This window comes from Podarcis cretensis (assembly GCF_951804945.1).
Source record: "Podarcis cretensis genome assembly, chromosome: 5".
Classification (NCBI taxonomy): Eukaryota; Metazoa; Chordata; class Lepidosauria; order Squamata; family Lacertidae; genus Podarcis; species Podarcis cretensis.
In genome coordinates, this window is record NC_137174.1 from 13,074,257 (window position 1) to 13,091,414 (window position 17,158).

The window sequence follows — 17,158 nt, forward strand, 5'->3', positions numbered from 1 at the left end:
CTGTCGGTCATTGCCTTCCCGGTTCCGGGAGCGGCGTAAGCCTCTCGGGCGCGCGCGCGCACGCCCCCTTTCCCTCCTAACCTCTCCCTCTCCCCGGCGGCGCATCAGCTGCTAAGGGGAAAGTCCCGGCTGACGCGCCGGCTGCGCACCCGGCTGGCCATGCGAGGGCCATGCATGCAACCGAGTCCCTCCGCGGCCAACGGCGCCGTCCAACAGCAGATTGCGGGCAGCCAATGCGGAGCGCGCAGCGAGGTGGCACCAAAGTGCCGGCGACCAATGGGAGGCTCTCTCCAAGTGCCAAGGTACCAGCCTCCTGATCGCCTCTGCGCCCAGCTGCGCTCCACTTAAGCGGCGCCACCGGACCCGTCAAGGCATCCTTTTCGGCGGAGTTGCGCAGAGTGGACGGATCCTGATCGCCCCGTGGTGCGCCGCTGGACATCGTCGCCGTGCAAACAAAGGGCCAAAGAGAGAGAGAGACCGGGCACCTCCTGGGGGGTTGCTCGCGTTCAGGGCTCGGGCAACTTAAATAGCTGCGCACCAGCGCGCACAGCAGCCAAAGGAGCGTGGGGACTTGGAGGCAGCTGCGCACCAGCGGAGCCGGGAAAGAGCATCGCCGAGAAGGAAGAAGAGCAGCACAAAGCCCTCTTCCGATGCCTGCCCAACTAGCCCACGGGGAGGTAAGGCGCCGCTTCCTCCTCCTTAATCATTTTTATTTTATTTTTCTAAAATGGTGAGTCGCTTTCTCTTGCCCAAGGCAACCCAGAACGGCTGACGACTCATCCAGCCCCCTTGGTAGGTCGTTGCTGCCTGTCTCGCGGGATGGGGGTGAGTGGAGAGCTCCTTCTGCATCCGACCCCCTGGCTTGGGAAGCCCGGTCCGCATCCTTTCCTGGGCAAGAGCCGGGGATCAGCATCCTTCCTTCCTGCCTGCCTACTTCTCCCTTCCCTTCCAGCATCCCAGAGCAGCTCCATTTCCCCAAGCATCCCTTTCCTTTAGTGTTATCATCCTTCTTTGATGGCCGCGTCGAAAGGCCCTGCGAAAACGTCCATTAAAAAAAACAACAACCCCAAAGCATTCCGGTCTTTTTCCTGCTCGCACCTCCTTAAACCAGAGGGTAAGCCGCCCCTCTCGTGTGAATAATGCAAGCCCCGCACCGAGGTCTTGCCCTGCAGCCAGGCCTTCCACAGCCCGACCTGGTTTTTGCAACGGCTTCTGTGCGCAAGGGGGCGGAGGCGCTGCGCAATCGCTGGCGATGCGCGCCGCGGAGCGAGGCAGGGGGGCGTCACTAGCCGGGCCATTGGCGGCGGCTTTTGTGATGGAGTCGGTGGGGAAAGCTGCCGGCTGCAGCCTTCTTTGCCTTTTCCTGGAAGCAAACCCTGTTAAAGGCAGTGGGGTTTGCATGGGAGTAAACACGTATGCGCTGCGTTAGAGGGAGAGAACCCAGTCTCTCCAAGCCACGACTGCGCCACTGGTTGGATCTTCTTTTTCACCCGATGCCTCACTGCGGTCCTGGCAGCCCAGCTGCAGCTCCAAGTATGACAGGCTGCAGTCTCAATTTGCATTTACTTGCGAGCAAGCTCCTTTGCAACGCGCCCCGGGATTGAAACGTGCTCGTTAGTTTCTCTTTGGCAGAAGAGCTTTCGGCCAAAAGGGTATCCTTGCCAGGGCTTTTAGCAAGATTATAGAATGAGCAGGTTACTCCCTGGAGGCCACCTGGCCTTTAGGAATGCGGTTTCGGCTGCCAACTTGCCTTTTGCATGCTTGAGAGAGCATCCAGGTCATTCTCAAAAGCCTCTTCTGCTGACAATACCTGTCCAGTCAAAAAACGGCAGGCAGCCTTTGGCGGAGGGGGTGGAACTGCGTAGGTGCCACAGATCTACACAAGCTAAGCATCTGTGTTGTCTCAACGCCAGGGAAAGAGAGTGATAATACTAGCGTGTTCTTGCATGAGTGGCCAATCTTTTATGTTACTCATAACTTGCTACAGTGTACATCTGGTTCCCTGGCTTTCAAATATCCAGGAGCCAAACCTCCTTAGGTGGTGGTCTCTCATGCCCTCAGGCAATATTGTTAATAAATGTTGCTGCTAATAGAAATACATTTGACCAAAAGTTCTGTGAAACACAAAAAGCTGCTTATTTTTTAAATTTTCCTCCATGCAAACTGGTCTGTTAAAAGGCAACAAGTTATTCATTCTGTATTCTCCAGGACCATCATAAAAAAGAACTCTCGACTCTAGTGTTCATTTCATATTCATTTCATGTTCAATATTCATTTCATATTCAATGCAGTAATGCTCCTTATTCTTGCTAGAAATAGTCCGTCGTGTCCCAGAGGCTCAAAGCTGTTTCCAAAACGCTGGTTGCCCCAATCCCAACAAATTAGACTGCAGTCTCACACCCCCTAAAGCAGTTACAGTACAGTACAGTACGGACTTCTCTGTAGACGTAGTTAGGACTGCAGGCCTAGTTACCGTCTCAGTGATTCTCTGTATCAAACAATGTTGATTCACATTGTTCAGTGGGGTTTCCTTCCTTCCTTCCGTGTGTGCATTACATGGGATTGCAGCCTAGATCTTTTTAAATTCTCCATTAGAATGAATGGGACTTAAGTGTTTGACTTTGGCTATAAATTGTGTCCCTTGCAATTTACCATCACATCGATACTATAGCAATGTTAACTGGTTTGTAGAAAAAGGTGGGAGCCTTTGGACTCTCAGACGGAATGGAAGGGTAGATCTTCCCCAATGAGCTTTCTTTGGCATTCCTGTTTGACATTTATTATGTTTTTATATGTACTGGAAGCTGCCCAGAGTGGCTGGGAAAACTCAGCCAGATGGGCAGTGTATAAATAACATTATTATTATTATTATTATTATTATTATTATTATTATTCCCCTTATGTGGTTACCATTGCACAAGGAGGGAGAGGGGAGCACACTACCCCTTCTATCATATTTCTGTCACTTCTTGTTGCATCACCTTGTTGTCACTCCTTTGTTACATCATCCCTGCTTCTCCTGCATCTCTCTTGGGCAAGCTTGAGCCCTGATTTTTTGAAGGTTCCAAATTACACGGGCCACCCACACAAATCCAAGGAGGCTGCAACTGAAGCAATCATTCAGTTAGTGAAATGAGAATAAATGAGATAAAACAATAACAGCCACTGTAAAACACAGAGCGTCTAATTTGCTAACTATTGCGCTGCAGAGTTAACAGCTTGTGGTGAATAGCCTGGCAGAATAGCCAGATCTTATGCTGATGCTGTAACTGAGCTAAAGTGAGTGCCAAACATAACTCAGGTTAGAGGGTATTCCACATTTGGGGTGCCACCACAGGGAAGGCCTTCTCCTGTGTCACTGAATGGTTTCCAAAGTCACGATGATAAAAAGAGTCCATCTGAAAGATCTTAATGCCTGGCTACTGCAATGCTGCGTCAGATTTCTATGTCCCAAGCCTTTCATGGATCACACCCAAGGCTTTGAATTCTGAGCAGAAACATATTACAGTGGTACCTCAGGTTACAAACTTATTTCGTTCCAGAGGTCCGTTCTTAACCCAAAACCATTCTTAACCTGAGGCGCGCTTTCACTAATGGGGCCTTGCGCCGCTGCACAATTTCCGTTCTCATCCTGGGGCAAAGTTCTTAACCCGAGGTACTACTTTCGGGTTAGCGGAGTTTGTAACCCAAAGTGTTTTTAACCCGAGGTGTTTGTAACCTGAGGTACCACTGTATTTATTTTATGTCATTCATTTCACAAAATTTGCATGCCATTTGATTGTAAAAAGAAAAATACCGTATTAGGTTAAGGTCTGATTAACTACAATAACAATTTTCTCCCCTTTTTTGCAATGTACACAATATATTTTTTTGTTGTTGTTGTCCTGTTTCGTTTTCCACATGGATACTATTTCTTGTTTCTCCTGTGCGCTTGTAATTTGCATACCTATTTATATAATCGTGCATATATTCCAATCCTCTGGATATATTTAGAAAAAAAGAAAAGGGAAATCCCTCAAAGCAGCTTACGACCCTGCGTTAGCAGGGTTGCTTCCAGGCTGCGTAAGGACGCCATCCCACGCCTCTCTTCTCAGAAGTAAGCTTAGTGGATTCAGTGTGGCTTGCTCCCAGGGAAGTGGGTGTCAGGATTACAGCGTTCATCACCCTGCAGATTCATTGAAACGGATGATCCGAACTGTGCCTAACTTTGGGATTAAAGCATGACGACAGGACCAGTCCTGATGCTATCACTCTCACCAGGCCAGGTTTAGAAGCCAGAAGCTATGGGGAGACTCCTCCCAGCACCTATATGGGTTTTTGCAGCCCCCTGAAAAATGGTTCCCTCAGTCTCTATCCCTGGTCGCTTAGAGGCAAACAGTTCATTTACCTGCCACTGCAATTAACTGCAGGCTTATTAATTTTTTTTGGAACCAGGGACTGAGGAGGAGCAGGAGGAGCCAACCTTCCTGGGTCCTCCTCATGTGTAGTTTTGGTACAGTCTGTGTAAGCTGCTTTGATTGGCGGAGGTGGCTGTGGGGTGAGGGTGAGGAGAGCACATTAGTCATTGTGGTTCTGGGCTGAGGTGATGAGGTGGAGAGATTTTAGGGGGGGGGGGAAGGGCCCTCCTCCCAGTCCCAGCCCTTTTGATGCCTTCATTGTTCTGTCTCTCCCTACCGGTCAGAGGCAATAGACATAATTACAGCCAGCTCAAAAGACTATACAGGAACCTCTGTAGAGCTGTTTTGGAGTTGTCTAAAGAAAGACAGGCTGATTTATTTCCATTTACGAATCGCTTCCTGTCTCGAAGCTGTTAGCAATAAAAACCTCAAACAGAAGACATTCTCTTAAATTATTTGCATGACATAATTATCTTTACAATTTTATTTCAGCTCCTTCTTTATCTTTTCCTTGGGCTCTCTCTATGTGTGTGTGGCCTTGCTTCTTTTAAATTTTGTGTTTATTTTACGTTTTTATACATGTTGCATATCGCCTCACCTTTCAAATGCCAGCTGAAAACTTTTTCTTTTCTATCATACTAATGCAGGCAATTAAGAATACATTTTCCCACAACTTTCTTGGTGTGGCCTTTATTGTACGGCTTCATATATCAATGCTGCAAAGTGTTCTGATTTTCCCTCCACTGAATGATTCATAAAGCAGACAAACAGATCGTTTCATTTCCCCATTGATGACTGTTATTTCCTTCTGTGCCGAAGATTTCAATACACTGTATAGACAAACAAACAATAATTTAATATACAAAAACAATTCAAATCTAATGCAGATGCTGACTGGACTAATTTAACATGCCCATTTTCTTTCTACTGTACGGTGACTTCCAGCTAAAGTCATCATAAGGGGGCACGATATGTTATTGAACTACAGCTCCCATCATCCACTGCTGGGGCTGATGGGGTTTGGAGTTCAAAACATGCAGAAGGCACCTTCTCTGGTTGCTGTGAAGGCTTTAGAAGAGGAACAAACATGGTTAGGAAAAGAAGGGGAAATCAAGAGGGGAAATCTGGTACAGAGTTTCTTTGAATATGACCTATCAGGAAACTCAAGACATCCCAGGAATGAAAATCATTTATTTATTGAATTTGCATTTTATTTATGCAATGGTAAACGTTGTCATATGGGACGCAGGTGGCGCTGTGGGTAAAAGCCTCAGCGCCTAGGGCTTGCCGATCGAAAGGTCGGCGGTTCGAATCCCTGCGGCGGGGTGCACTCCCGCTGCTCGGTCCCAGCGCCTGCCAACCTAGCAGTTCGAAAGCACCTCCGGGTGCAAGTAGATAAATAGGGACCGCTTACCAGCGGGAAGGTAAACGGCGTTTCCGTGTGCGGCTCTGGCTCTGGCTCTGGCCAGAGCAGCGATGTCACGCTGGCCACGTGACCCGGAAGTGTCTCCGGACAGCGCTGGCCCCTGGCCTCTTAAGTGAGATGGGCGCACAACCCCAGAGTCTGTCAAGACTGGCCCGTACGGGCAGGGGTACCTTTACCTTTAAACGTTGTCATATTACATTACAGGACTTACTATAGTATAATTTCCAACATGTATACAAAAATTATATACAAATTTTATATACCTAGAAAGAAAATGAAACAACAAAAAAAGAAAGAACAAAGAGAAAAAACAAAAACACCCCCCAAATCATATACATACCAACACACAAGACTTCCTGTCTATCCTGTTGTATATTCCTTTTTTACAAATGAATGCACTCTTATTATTGTATATTTCTTTACATTTTATCTAATACATTCCTATATCAATATGATTGATATCAATCAGTATCAAATAAGTCTTATTTCCAACGTTAATCAAATGCTAGCGTAGTGAACCTTTACTGTACAGGAATGAAAATCAAGATGAGAAAATGTTACTGTCCTCACCCTTTGTTATATACGGGGCTTTTCCCCCCCAGCTCAGCTCCGGCACCTCTCTGGTGGGCACTGTTGCCATCCTAAGAGAATAAGGGGAAAATTCGTGGTAAGCTCTGGCACCTCTGGGGATAGGGCAAATGCTTCATGCCACTGCTCCTGGTCTGGTACCCATTGCTGTGAGAAGAGGCTTAATACTGTATTTTTTGCTCTATAAGACTCACTTTTTCCCTTCTAAAAAGTAAGGGGAAATGTGTGTGCGTCTTATGGAGCGAATGCAGGCTGCGCAGCTATCCCAGAAGCCAGAACAGCAAGAGGGATTGCTGCTTTCACTGCGCAGCGATCCCTCTTGCTGTTCTGGCTTCTGAGATTCAGAATATTTTTTTTCTTGTTTTCCTCCTCCAAAAACTAGGTGCGTCTTATGGTCTGGTGCGTCTTATAGAGCGAAAACTACGGTATATGGCAGGTCTCAAGAGTAGCTTTTTGCACCATGTTAGTGCCTGCTCCCGCTTGCGTTGTGATTTTCTCATGTGGGCGGGATCTCAGTGCTATTTGCCAGTTCGGAGGAGGAGGCAGCTTTGGAGAATGACTTCCCTGCTGCCAGCTGCGGCCGGCTGGAGCCTGTCTCCTGATCTCCTCTGTTCTCCACCGAGCCTCTCATCAGGGCATGCCGCCTTTCTTGAAACCTTCTGATGGTGTGACAGTGCAAGTCACTTCTGAAGTAATCTATGTGGTGTCCTTTCGATCAAAGTGCCAGCAATTAGGAAAAATTAAGATCTGGAATTTAGATAAATGCTTTGTGTTGTTTATGAGAGGGAGGGTTATATCATAGATCACCTGATGCTTTATTGGGACAGTTGCATAAGGTCAAAATGGGTTGATTGGGAATAGCTACCGCTGGCCTGTTTCCTTGTATGATGGCAGTCACTAGTCTGAAAGAACTGCCGCACTAAATGAAGGTTGCCATCTTGCTTATGTGTAGAAAAGAAGTGGCCGTGTGCCACGATACCTTGGTTTCTAGCCAGCTTGTTTAAATGATGATAATTACAAGCAAACAATTAGCAGTGGCTTCTCAACATGGCCCATCTCTGCCTGAATGTGCCTGAGGGCCCAGGAGCCATTTAGCCGCCTGTGGATTTGCCTAACACAACAAGAGCTTTGGTTCCAATTCTTCTCTTTGTGACTTTGGTTTTTGTTTCCCTTTCTCTGCCTCTTGTGCCAGCTCCCCTCAGATTTCTCCACCACCACTGCCTTCGCTCGCGTGGCCCAGAATGGGGTAACCAGCATGGAGAAGGTCCGCTCCGCCCATGATGACATCGGACCTCACAGAGAGATGACGGATGACGTTTTCGACGAGACCTATCGTGAGAAAGAAGGCCCCAAGCCGCAGAAGAGATACGTCTGGAGGAACATAATTCTCATGTCTCTCCTCCATTTAAGTGCACTGTACGCAGCTATCTGGCTCACCCCTACAGCGAAGTTTGCCACCTTGGTGTGGGGTAAGCAAAGAACGTGTTGATTTCCCTCTGAAGGAATTGCCTCCTTGTTTTGCTCTGTTTTCTGACCTCCTGCGCAATGGGATCTGCCTCTCATTGTTGCCGTGTTCAGCTTTGCTCTCAGAGGGCCTCGAGGAGAATTAATTACCACCTGTGAACACAGGAACAGGCTCCATCGGGAAGCATTGTGGTTGTGTTTTTTTAATTAGTTCAAAAGCATATTGTAGCACACACTTAAGTTCCCTCCTCAAGGCAGTTGGAAGGCCCATCTGGATTGCCAATACCCTCATAGCCATTAAGATACACATCCTTTCCTTCTAAAAAAAATATTTAGTAAGCTGATTTTTGTGTGCAAAGGCATTTTTTTTTAAAGTCCCTTTACACCTGGGCTGGTTAACCTTTTTGGGGGCAGCTCACCAGAGTTACTATGTTAGGGTCATGGCAGATGAGTCACTATTGCTTACTGAGAGGGAGAAGCATTGGGGAGGTCAGTGCGGTGCAAACACACCAACAGAGCCAATCTGATGCTCCCGCTGAACTTTAAGCTGGCCTCATTTGTTAAGTTTACTTATTGCATTTATATGTCTGCCAAGACACCCAAGGCAGTTTGCAATTTTAAGGTATTAAGATGTCACATGCAAAAGTTAATCTTGTTGATGAGTGACTTCTGAGGATGACTTAGTTGGATACAACGCACAGCATGAAAGCAGGTCTGTTTGATATCTTTCAGGAAGGCTATTCCTTCTCAGTAGAATTGCAAGCAGTTTTGTTTTTGATTCCATCCCTCCGCTGAACATGTGCACAGCTAAACTGTCCTAAGAGACCATGTGCTATGCATATGTTCCTAATTAAATGGACAAATAGTGGACTGAAGATATAAACAAAAACCAATACAGTGGTACCTCTGGTTATGAACTTAATTTGTTCCAGAGGTCCGTTCTTAACCTGAAACCATTCTTAACCTGAGGTACCACTTTAGCTAATGGGGCCTCCTGCTGCCGCCATGCCTCTGTTGCATGATTTCTGTTCTCATCCTGAGGTAAAGTTCTTAACCTGAGGTACTACTTCTGGGTTAACAGAATCTGTAACCTGAAGTGTTTGTAACCTGAGGTGTTTGTTACCCGAGGTACCACTGTACTCAAATCCTGACATCCATGCCATCCCCTTAAAAAGAAATGCGAAATACTCTTCAACATCCTATTTTCAACTAGAACAACAAACGTTTCACCATGCTTGTTGAAAGCAATGGGGCAAAGAAAGACTTTTAGATTGGTTTGCCTCCATAAACTAGCACCAAATAGTAAATTGCTACCACTTGAGGACATTAGATCAAGGCAGGCATAGAAGGCTCTCTCTCTCTCTCTCTCTCTCTCTCTCTCTCTCTCTCTCACACACACACACACACACACACACACCCCATAGCTGTCAATGTTTCCCTTTTTTAAAGGGAAATTCCCTTATTCCGAATAGGATTCCACGCAAGAAAAGGGAAAAGTTGACAGCTATGATACACACACACACGCCTCTAAAATGGCCACTTCTTGGGTGACTTGCGAATAAACAGCATAGGAAGTTTTGAAACTCTGCTCTTTAGAAAGCTTTAGCAGAGAGGCTGCTATGTTTAGACTTCAAAGGGTTACGTAGCCAATTCCAGCCAAGGGTGCATCTCCACCTCAGAGTAGATGCTGTTGCATGCTTTCAAAGGGCAGTTTCAGAGAAACTAATATTTATGGGGTGTGTCTCTTAACATTCCTTCTGGGAAACGTCCATGCTCTCAATTTGAGAACGCTGCTATTTTCAATGTTCTCTCCTTCTGAAATGTGCGCTCCTTGTAGGAATGCAACATACAAAAGTTCCTAAGATCAATGCCTAGCATCTTGAAGTCTGATTGGGGGAAGAGAACCCTGTTTATGACCCTGAAGGTCTTCTCAATGATGAGTGAGAATGACCACTGGTCTGCTTCCTATCTCAGATGGAAAAGATGGGAAATGTATTCTGGGTGAGATGGAGTTGCAAATTTGGTGGATGAAAACCCTGTCTTTCACCTTGAGCCTTTGAAGAAAGGTGGAGTCTAAATGCAGTACATAAACAAATAACAAAGGAGAAACTCCAGGAACTCCATCCCATTAATGCAAGAGCAGGACAATCTATTTCAGCCACTTACCCAGCCAATGTTTTAAATTCAAATAAATTTCAGCTCAGTAGTTTGAACCTATGGCAGCTATAAAATCCCATTGATAGCCACAATGACAAAGCCTTTGGGGGGGAGGAAAGACATTTGACATCAGGTGACATTCTGAAACTGGCAAGATAGCCTCTTCCAGGCCTCAGCCTGTTTGCCCTTGTCCCAATATCCACCTTGCTGCATCACTGCAAAGAACAGCTGAGGAACCACAAAATGCCACCCCACTTTGAATTGCCTGAATTCTGAAAGATATAATGTCTGATTTGTGGTAACTGGAAGAACTTTATCCCCTTTACTCTCTGATCCTCACTGTTCACATCCTGCAGAATGGACTGGCTCCTGGGCATTGATTAGTACACATAATAACCCGTACATAATAACCGGTCCCTGCTTATTATCTTCTCTTTTTTATTGTGGTAGATGTAGATCTTTATAGACAAAGCTATGGAGATACTTTTTTTATACTGCCATGTTTAAAATGTGATTTGACGCCGCCAGCAGCAATAATGATAACAGATTACAAGAGCTGATTGTGCCCAAAGTTGATGTGCAAACTGCTCTGTATGGAGCCATCAACCAGGGTGTTTGGAATTGGGCCGTAATGGGGCAATTTGCACTTACTAATCAGGTGAACCTGTGGGGCTGCCCTCTTTAAAAAGAGGGAGGCAATCCCAAGTTACATATTGAGAACTTAAAGCGGCCCCAAATGAAAGGCCTGGAAACTAGAAGCAGAAGAGGAACGGTAGCCCCAAAACATAAATTTAAAAACTGTGACTGAATAAAGAGACTTAATCGTGAGGAATGTCTTTAAATTTTTTGACTTGGAATATAAACGGTTTGAATGAAAAATCTAAAAGGAATAAACTAGAAAAAATTGTGAGGAATAAAAACTATGATGTGATCTGCTGGCAAGAAACACACGTAGCCAAAAAACACAAACATATATTGATAAATAAAAAGCTGGGAGTAGAGTTTATCAATTCGGATGTAGAAAAAAAAAAGAGGGTTAGTAATTTATGTTAAAGAAAAATGGGAACCAGTACTGATTTGCAAAGATTAGGGGCACGACAGCATTTAAGGACTGGCAGAGAACCCTGTCCAGATTCATTTGGCAGGGCAGGAGAGCAAGAATTAAATTTAAATTACTAACAGACCGTAGTGACAGAGGAGGATTTGCCGTTCCTAATCTGAAACTTTACTATGAGGCCGTGTGTCTGTGTTGGATCAAGGATTGGATTGCCTTGAAAAATGTAGACCTGCTGGATTTGGAGGGGTTCAATGCCAGATTCGGCTGGCATGCGTATCTATGGCAAGATAAGGAAAGAGCTCATAAAGGATTTTCCAACCACATATTTAGAGGTGCGCTACTCGAGGTATGGAACAGAAATAAGAAACTTCTAGAAAAAGACACCCCGTGGTGGTTATCACCAGTTGATATTCTGACAATTAAAAAACCTAATATGGAAGGTCAAAGATGGACCTATGAGGATCTATTGGTAAAATCAGATAAAGGGTGGAAGCTCAGACCCTATGAAGAACTGAAGGATAAATTAACAACCTGGTTGCAATATTATCAAATTAACTCCCTATGGAATGAGCACAAAAAATAGGGATGAGCGAGAAAAAGTCCAGATTTCAGGTGGAAATAATAGAAGGAAACTCCAAACTCCTATCTAAAATGTATAGTCAACTACTAGATTGGGATATGAAGGATGAAGAAATAAAGGAGGTGATGACCAAATGGGCCATAGACCTTGGTTACAACCTGGACTTTGACAGATGGGAGAAACTCTGGAATAAGGACATGAAATTTACAGCATGTGTTGACCTCCGAGAAAACTTACAAAAAATGATGTACAGGTGGTATCTTACCCCTGTGAAACTAGGGAAAATGTACAAGACGGGGGATAAGTCTTGCTGGAAGTGCAGGGTAAAGGAAGGAGACTTCCACCATATGTGGTGGACCTGCGAAAAAGTAAGAAGGTTTTGGGGACTTATCTATGACGAGCTAAAAAAAATTTTGAGATATACCTTCCCCAAAAAACTCGAAGCCTTCCTTCTAGGGATGGTTGGGAAGGAGATTAGACAAGAAGATCAAACCATGTTTCAATATGCAATGGCAGCAGCCAGGATACTGTTGGCGCAAAACTGGAAAACCCCTAATATTCCAACCATTAGGGACTGGCAATCCAAATTATTTGAATATATAGAGTTAGCAAGGATGACACAGAAGATCAGGCAGCAGAAAAATGAAAAATTTATTAATGACTGGAGCAAATTTTTTATATATATGGAAACAAACTTAGGAAACATTAAAATTTCAGTGGGCGATACATAAAGTTTGAGAGGTGTAAATAAAGGAGATAAAAACACCCCGTAGGAAGATAATGTGGGATTACAACTTAAGCCGTTTTGAAGGGAAGTCAACCACTGTTGGTGACGGGTGGGTGTGTTCTTTGTTAGTGTTTTTTTGGTTGTTGTACTTGTTGGTGGGTTTGGGTCTTGTTTTTTGACGTTGTTTACCTTTGTTTTCCTTTGTTTTTGTTTTATTTTTTATGTTTTTCCTTGTGATTTTCTTTTCTTATGAAAAAGAGCTTAATTAAAAAAAAAAAGAAAGGCCTGGAAACAAGGAACAAGGGATAAATGTTCTGTTTTTGTTTCTTGTTGTTTATTTTGGTCCAGCTGACTCAGATTTTTCACAATAGAAGCCGAAATATTCGGCATCAGCTGAGTCCCCACAAAGGCCCTTTGTTCTGAACAAGGAGCCCAATTTTAAAGACAATGCTTTGGTCATTTCCCCTGAGAAGCCATTGTGCTTTGAGAACAGCACTGCCTTCTGGGTTTCAGATGTGCTAGTTATACGGTCTGTCCTCACAATTGATCCCTCTAGGTTGACTGTGTTAACAATCCTTCAGCATCATTTCAAGGCCATCATTTCCAGCAGGCAATTTAAGAGACTAGCAGCAATATCATTGCTACAAACAGTGGGAGGTGACTTTCCCTCTCACATACCCTCCAACATTTCTCTGATGAAAATAGGGACGTCCTATTCCATAATAAGGGATGCGGGTGGCGCTGTGGTCTAAACCATTGAGCCTCTTGGGCTTGCTGATCGGAAGGTCGGCGGTTCGAATCCCCGCAATGGAGTGAGCTCCCTTTGCTCTGTCCCAGCTCCTGCCAACCTAGCAGTGCGAAAGCACACCAGTGCAAGTAGATAAATAGGTACCGCTCCGGTGGGAAGGTAAACGGCGTTTCCGTGCACTGTTCTGGTTCGCCAGAAGCAGCTTAGTCATGCTGGCCACATGACCCGGAAGCTGTCTGCGGACAAACGCCAGCTCCCTCGCAACCCCAGAGTCGTCCGTTACCCGACTTAACAGTCAGGGGTCCCTTTACCTTTACTAATCCATAATAATAATACTACTATACCACACCCATGTGACTGGGTTGTCCCAGTCATTCTGGGCACCTTCCAACACATATAAAAACATAAAGCATTGAACATTAAACAACTTCCCTATACAGGGCTGCCTTCAGAGGTCTTCTAAAGGTTGTATAGTTACTTATCTCCTTGGCTCAGGGGCACATAACTCTATACCCTCCAACATTTCTCCAGTGAAAATAGGGAGATCGTACCATACCCTCCCAACAATTCTCCAACGAAAATAGGGGTGTCCTAAGGAAAAGCAAGACATTCCAGGATCAAGTCAGGAATAGGGACGGCTTCTGAAAATCCGGGCCTGTCCCGGGAGAATAGGGACACTTGGAGGGTCTGCAATTAGTGATTCGATTCAGAGCAGAGTTAACACCTGGGGTTCTAGGAAGCAGGGGAATTTTCAGCACTCGATGGAGTAAGGCTGTTTCTGCCCAAAGTGACTTGAGCACAATAACAGTCCCTTGCGACAGCTATGCATGCTGTCTACTCCTATCCGCAGCAGAGGATCAGGTTTTGCAAGCAGAGCGATCAGGTTTCTGAGCATCCTCTGCTTCCAGAAGCTGAAATGCAGTCTTCTATTGATTCCCATATCAGGATTGGCACTGCCAGCCAAATTATGGTTTCTCTCCCCAGCCCCAAACACTAGTTGCCAGCTTTTAAGGAAGCATCAAAAGCTGTATTATTTCAGTAGGTGTTTTAAAAGGTCTTTTTTCTCAGTTTGGCTTTTTGCCCTTCTGCTTCTGCCTCTTCTGACTGTTTGGTTCTCCCTTTACATTTCCCATTTATGTTGTTTTAAGAAATTGTTCAGTTTAAAGATGTCCAGTGTGCCTTTTTCCTAGAAAGGTGGGCTATACATTTCAATTTACATTAAAAAATAGGTACCGTATTTTTTGCTATATAAGACGCACCAGACCACAAGACACACCTAGTTTTTAGAGGAGGAAAACAAGAAATAAAATATTCTGAATCTCAGAAGCCAGAACAACAAGAGGGATCCCTGCGCAGTGAAAGCAGCAATCCCTCTTGCTGTTCTGGCTTCTGGGATAGCTGCGCAGCCTGCATTTGCTCCTTAAGACGCACACACATTTCCCCTTACTTTTTAGGAGGGAAAAGTGAGTCTTATAGAGCAAAAAATACGGTAATTTTGTTTTCCACACGAGCAGCTAAAGAAGCAGGAGAGCTGATCTAGTAACAGAGGAAGTCTCCGCTGGCTCAGCAGAGCTTACAATCTGCTGTTCTTGACTTATCTATCCATAGCGCACTTGCTTTGTGGTTAATCTGTGGCTTGGTTGCTCCTTCCACAAGACTTGCAACATAAACATTTAATGACTCTCCTTATCTTTTTAGAACTTCTGCTATTGCCTCCTTTTAATAAACTCTGCACTTGCGATGCATGCAGGAGTTGTGCAATTAACCTACCGTGATATTACAAGTATTGTTGAGGAGGGGTTCATGACTCACACGCCAGATGCAAAGCCTTGCTAGCTGGGAAATAATTGCATTTGCCCCATCAATAAGATATAATTTAGATATGCAATATCTAAATATGCAATATTTATGCAATCTAAATATGCAATGTCTCCGGCCCAAAGCTGCCTGGATCTCATGCAACAAATACTTTTTGTATGCCAAAAATTAACAACAATTAAGAAATTAGATGTTTGTGAAGTGGATCTATTGATATGCCCTAAAAGCTCAGACACAGATTTGCAGTGTTCGGTGAAACCTGTCTGAATGGCAATTCTTTGCCTTCTGTTTTTCTAAAAAATCGAACTCCAGGTTCTTCCTTCAAATGAGTATTATTATTGTTTTGTGGTTTTTTTAATATTTTTTATTAGATTTTCCACAGTGATAACACAAACCACAAAGCAAAATTTTACACAAAAAACAGAAAAAGAAAAAGAAAAAAGAGGGGGGGAAGGGGAAACAATAAACAGATAAACAATAACAACAAACTTAATTCTTCACAAATCCAACCTTTTAAACATCTTGGTTGACTTCCTCAAATCCCTCCCTTCTGAGTTTCCTTGTAATTAAAAGTAACAGCTTTCCAATATCATTATTAAACTAAAACAATTTCCAATTATAGTCCATCTTATTCACTTTTCTTAACATTCTAAATCCCATTTCTTTAATTATAACTTAATTTAATCCTAGACCTCTTTGTTTCTTTCAAGTAATTTCTATTTTTTTTATATTACAATATTTATTCAAATAGTCCTTGAATTTCCTCCAGTCCTTATTATTGTTTTTTTTTTAGCAATGCTTACATTTGTGAGTTGCAGTGGGATAACGCTGAAGTAGGCTTCTTCCAATTCACTCTCTCAAGTCAAGTCAAGTAACCTTTATTGGCATCACATAAGAACATTCAGAATACATTCAGAATAGATAGGCCAGTGGAATCTCGTCGCCACCCCAGCGGCGCAGCCACCCACCAAGGGGCAGAAGAGGCGAGCAATCCGCCTCATCTCTGTGGGTTTCCAGCAAGGGCAGGATCCTGTAGCATACGTTGGCGACCAAAAAAATCAAATAGAGGAACTTAGCTACTGTCTTGGTGAGCTCCTGGTCACCTGCACATAACCTCTGTCTCTGGTTTCCATGTTGGAATACATAGATGGTCTAGAAATCGTTGGCGGAGATCATCATACATTTTACATTTAAGGGCCATGTGAGATAGAGTTTCCACCAGGTGGGCATCGCATGGGCAGATCCTATCTCCTTCTGCCAAACCCGCAAGCCTACCCCAAGGGAGGTTAAAAGGATTAGAATTGAACCTAGCCAATGGAAAGGCCCTTCTTTCTTGCGGATTAAACAAAAATTGTAAGTAATTAGGATTAAATTCCTGCACCCAAGAGAGTCAAAATTCACTCTCTCCCTCGCTTTTCTTGTTCACAGTATTTGTTCTCTTCGTCTTGAGTGGGCTGGGAATCACAGCCGGAGCACATCGCCTTTGGAGCCACCGTTCCTACAAAGCCAGCCTGCCTCTCCGAATATTCTTGGCGATCATCAACTCCATGGCTTTCCAGGTAAGAATTATGAGATGATTAACATGGCCAGATTCCAGGGTCATGGATACATGAGGGGAGGGAAGACAAGGCTACATGCCTCCTGCAGTTTGGCTAACTTGGAATTTCGAACAAAAAATTTGGTATCTCATCCCCCTCCCTTTCCCCCAGTAACTTTTATTTCCCTTTTTCTGTACAGCGGTACTTTGGTTCTCAAACTTAATCTTTTGGAAGTCCGTTCCAAAACCAAAGTGTTCTAAAACCAAGGCAAGCTTTCCCATAGAAAGTAATGCAAAATGGATTAGTCCGTTCCAGACTTTTAAAAACAACCCCTAAAACAGCAATTTAACAAGAATTTTACTATCTAACGAGGCCATTGACCCATAAAATGAAAACAATCATCAACGTACTGTACTTTTAAATAAGACAGTATTGTAGACGATATTTTTTTAAAAAATCAAAAAAATCTTACCTGCACTGATGATGGCCGTTGATTGGATGGGGGGCTTTTATCCATTTCCGCAGTCACACAATCAATCAATCAGTAGCTGAACTGGCTTCCACACAGTCACAAAAATAAATTAACCGAAAAAGCCTCAAAAAGAGGAACGCAAAATAAGGAGCAAAAACAAAAGCGCCAAACTTAATCTGTTTCGAA

At 44.2% G+C, this 17,158-nt stretch overlaps 1 protein-coding gene across 1 annotated transcript in view; it reads left to right on the forward strand.

Annotated features, from left to right (window-relative positions):
- The first annotated feature begins 316 nt into the window (after window positions 1–316).
- The window catches only part of SCD (stearoyl-CoA desaturase), a 30,680-nt gene continuing 13,838 nt past the window's right edge, over window positions 317–17,158 (forward strand). Inside the window, exons 1-3 of the mRNA XM_079975396.1 lie at window positions 317–677; window positions 7,604–7,880; window positions 16,391–16,521. Of these exons, the coding sequence (XP_079831522.1) occupies window positions 651–677; window positions 7,604–7,880; window positions 16,391–16,521 (435 nt within the window). The 5' untranslated portion in view covers window positions 317–650. The remainder of the gene's footprint in view (window positions 678–7,603; window positions 7,881–16,390; window positions 16,522–17,158) is intronic.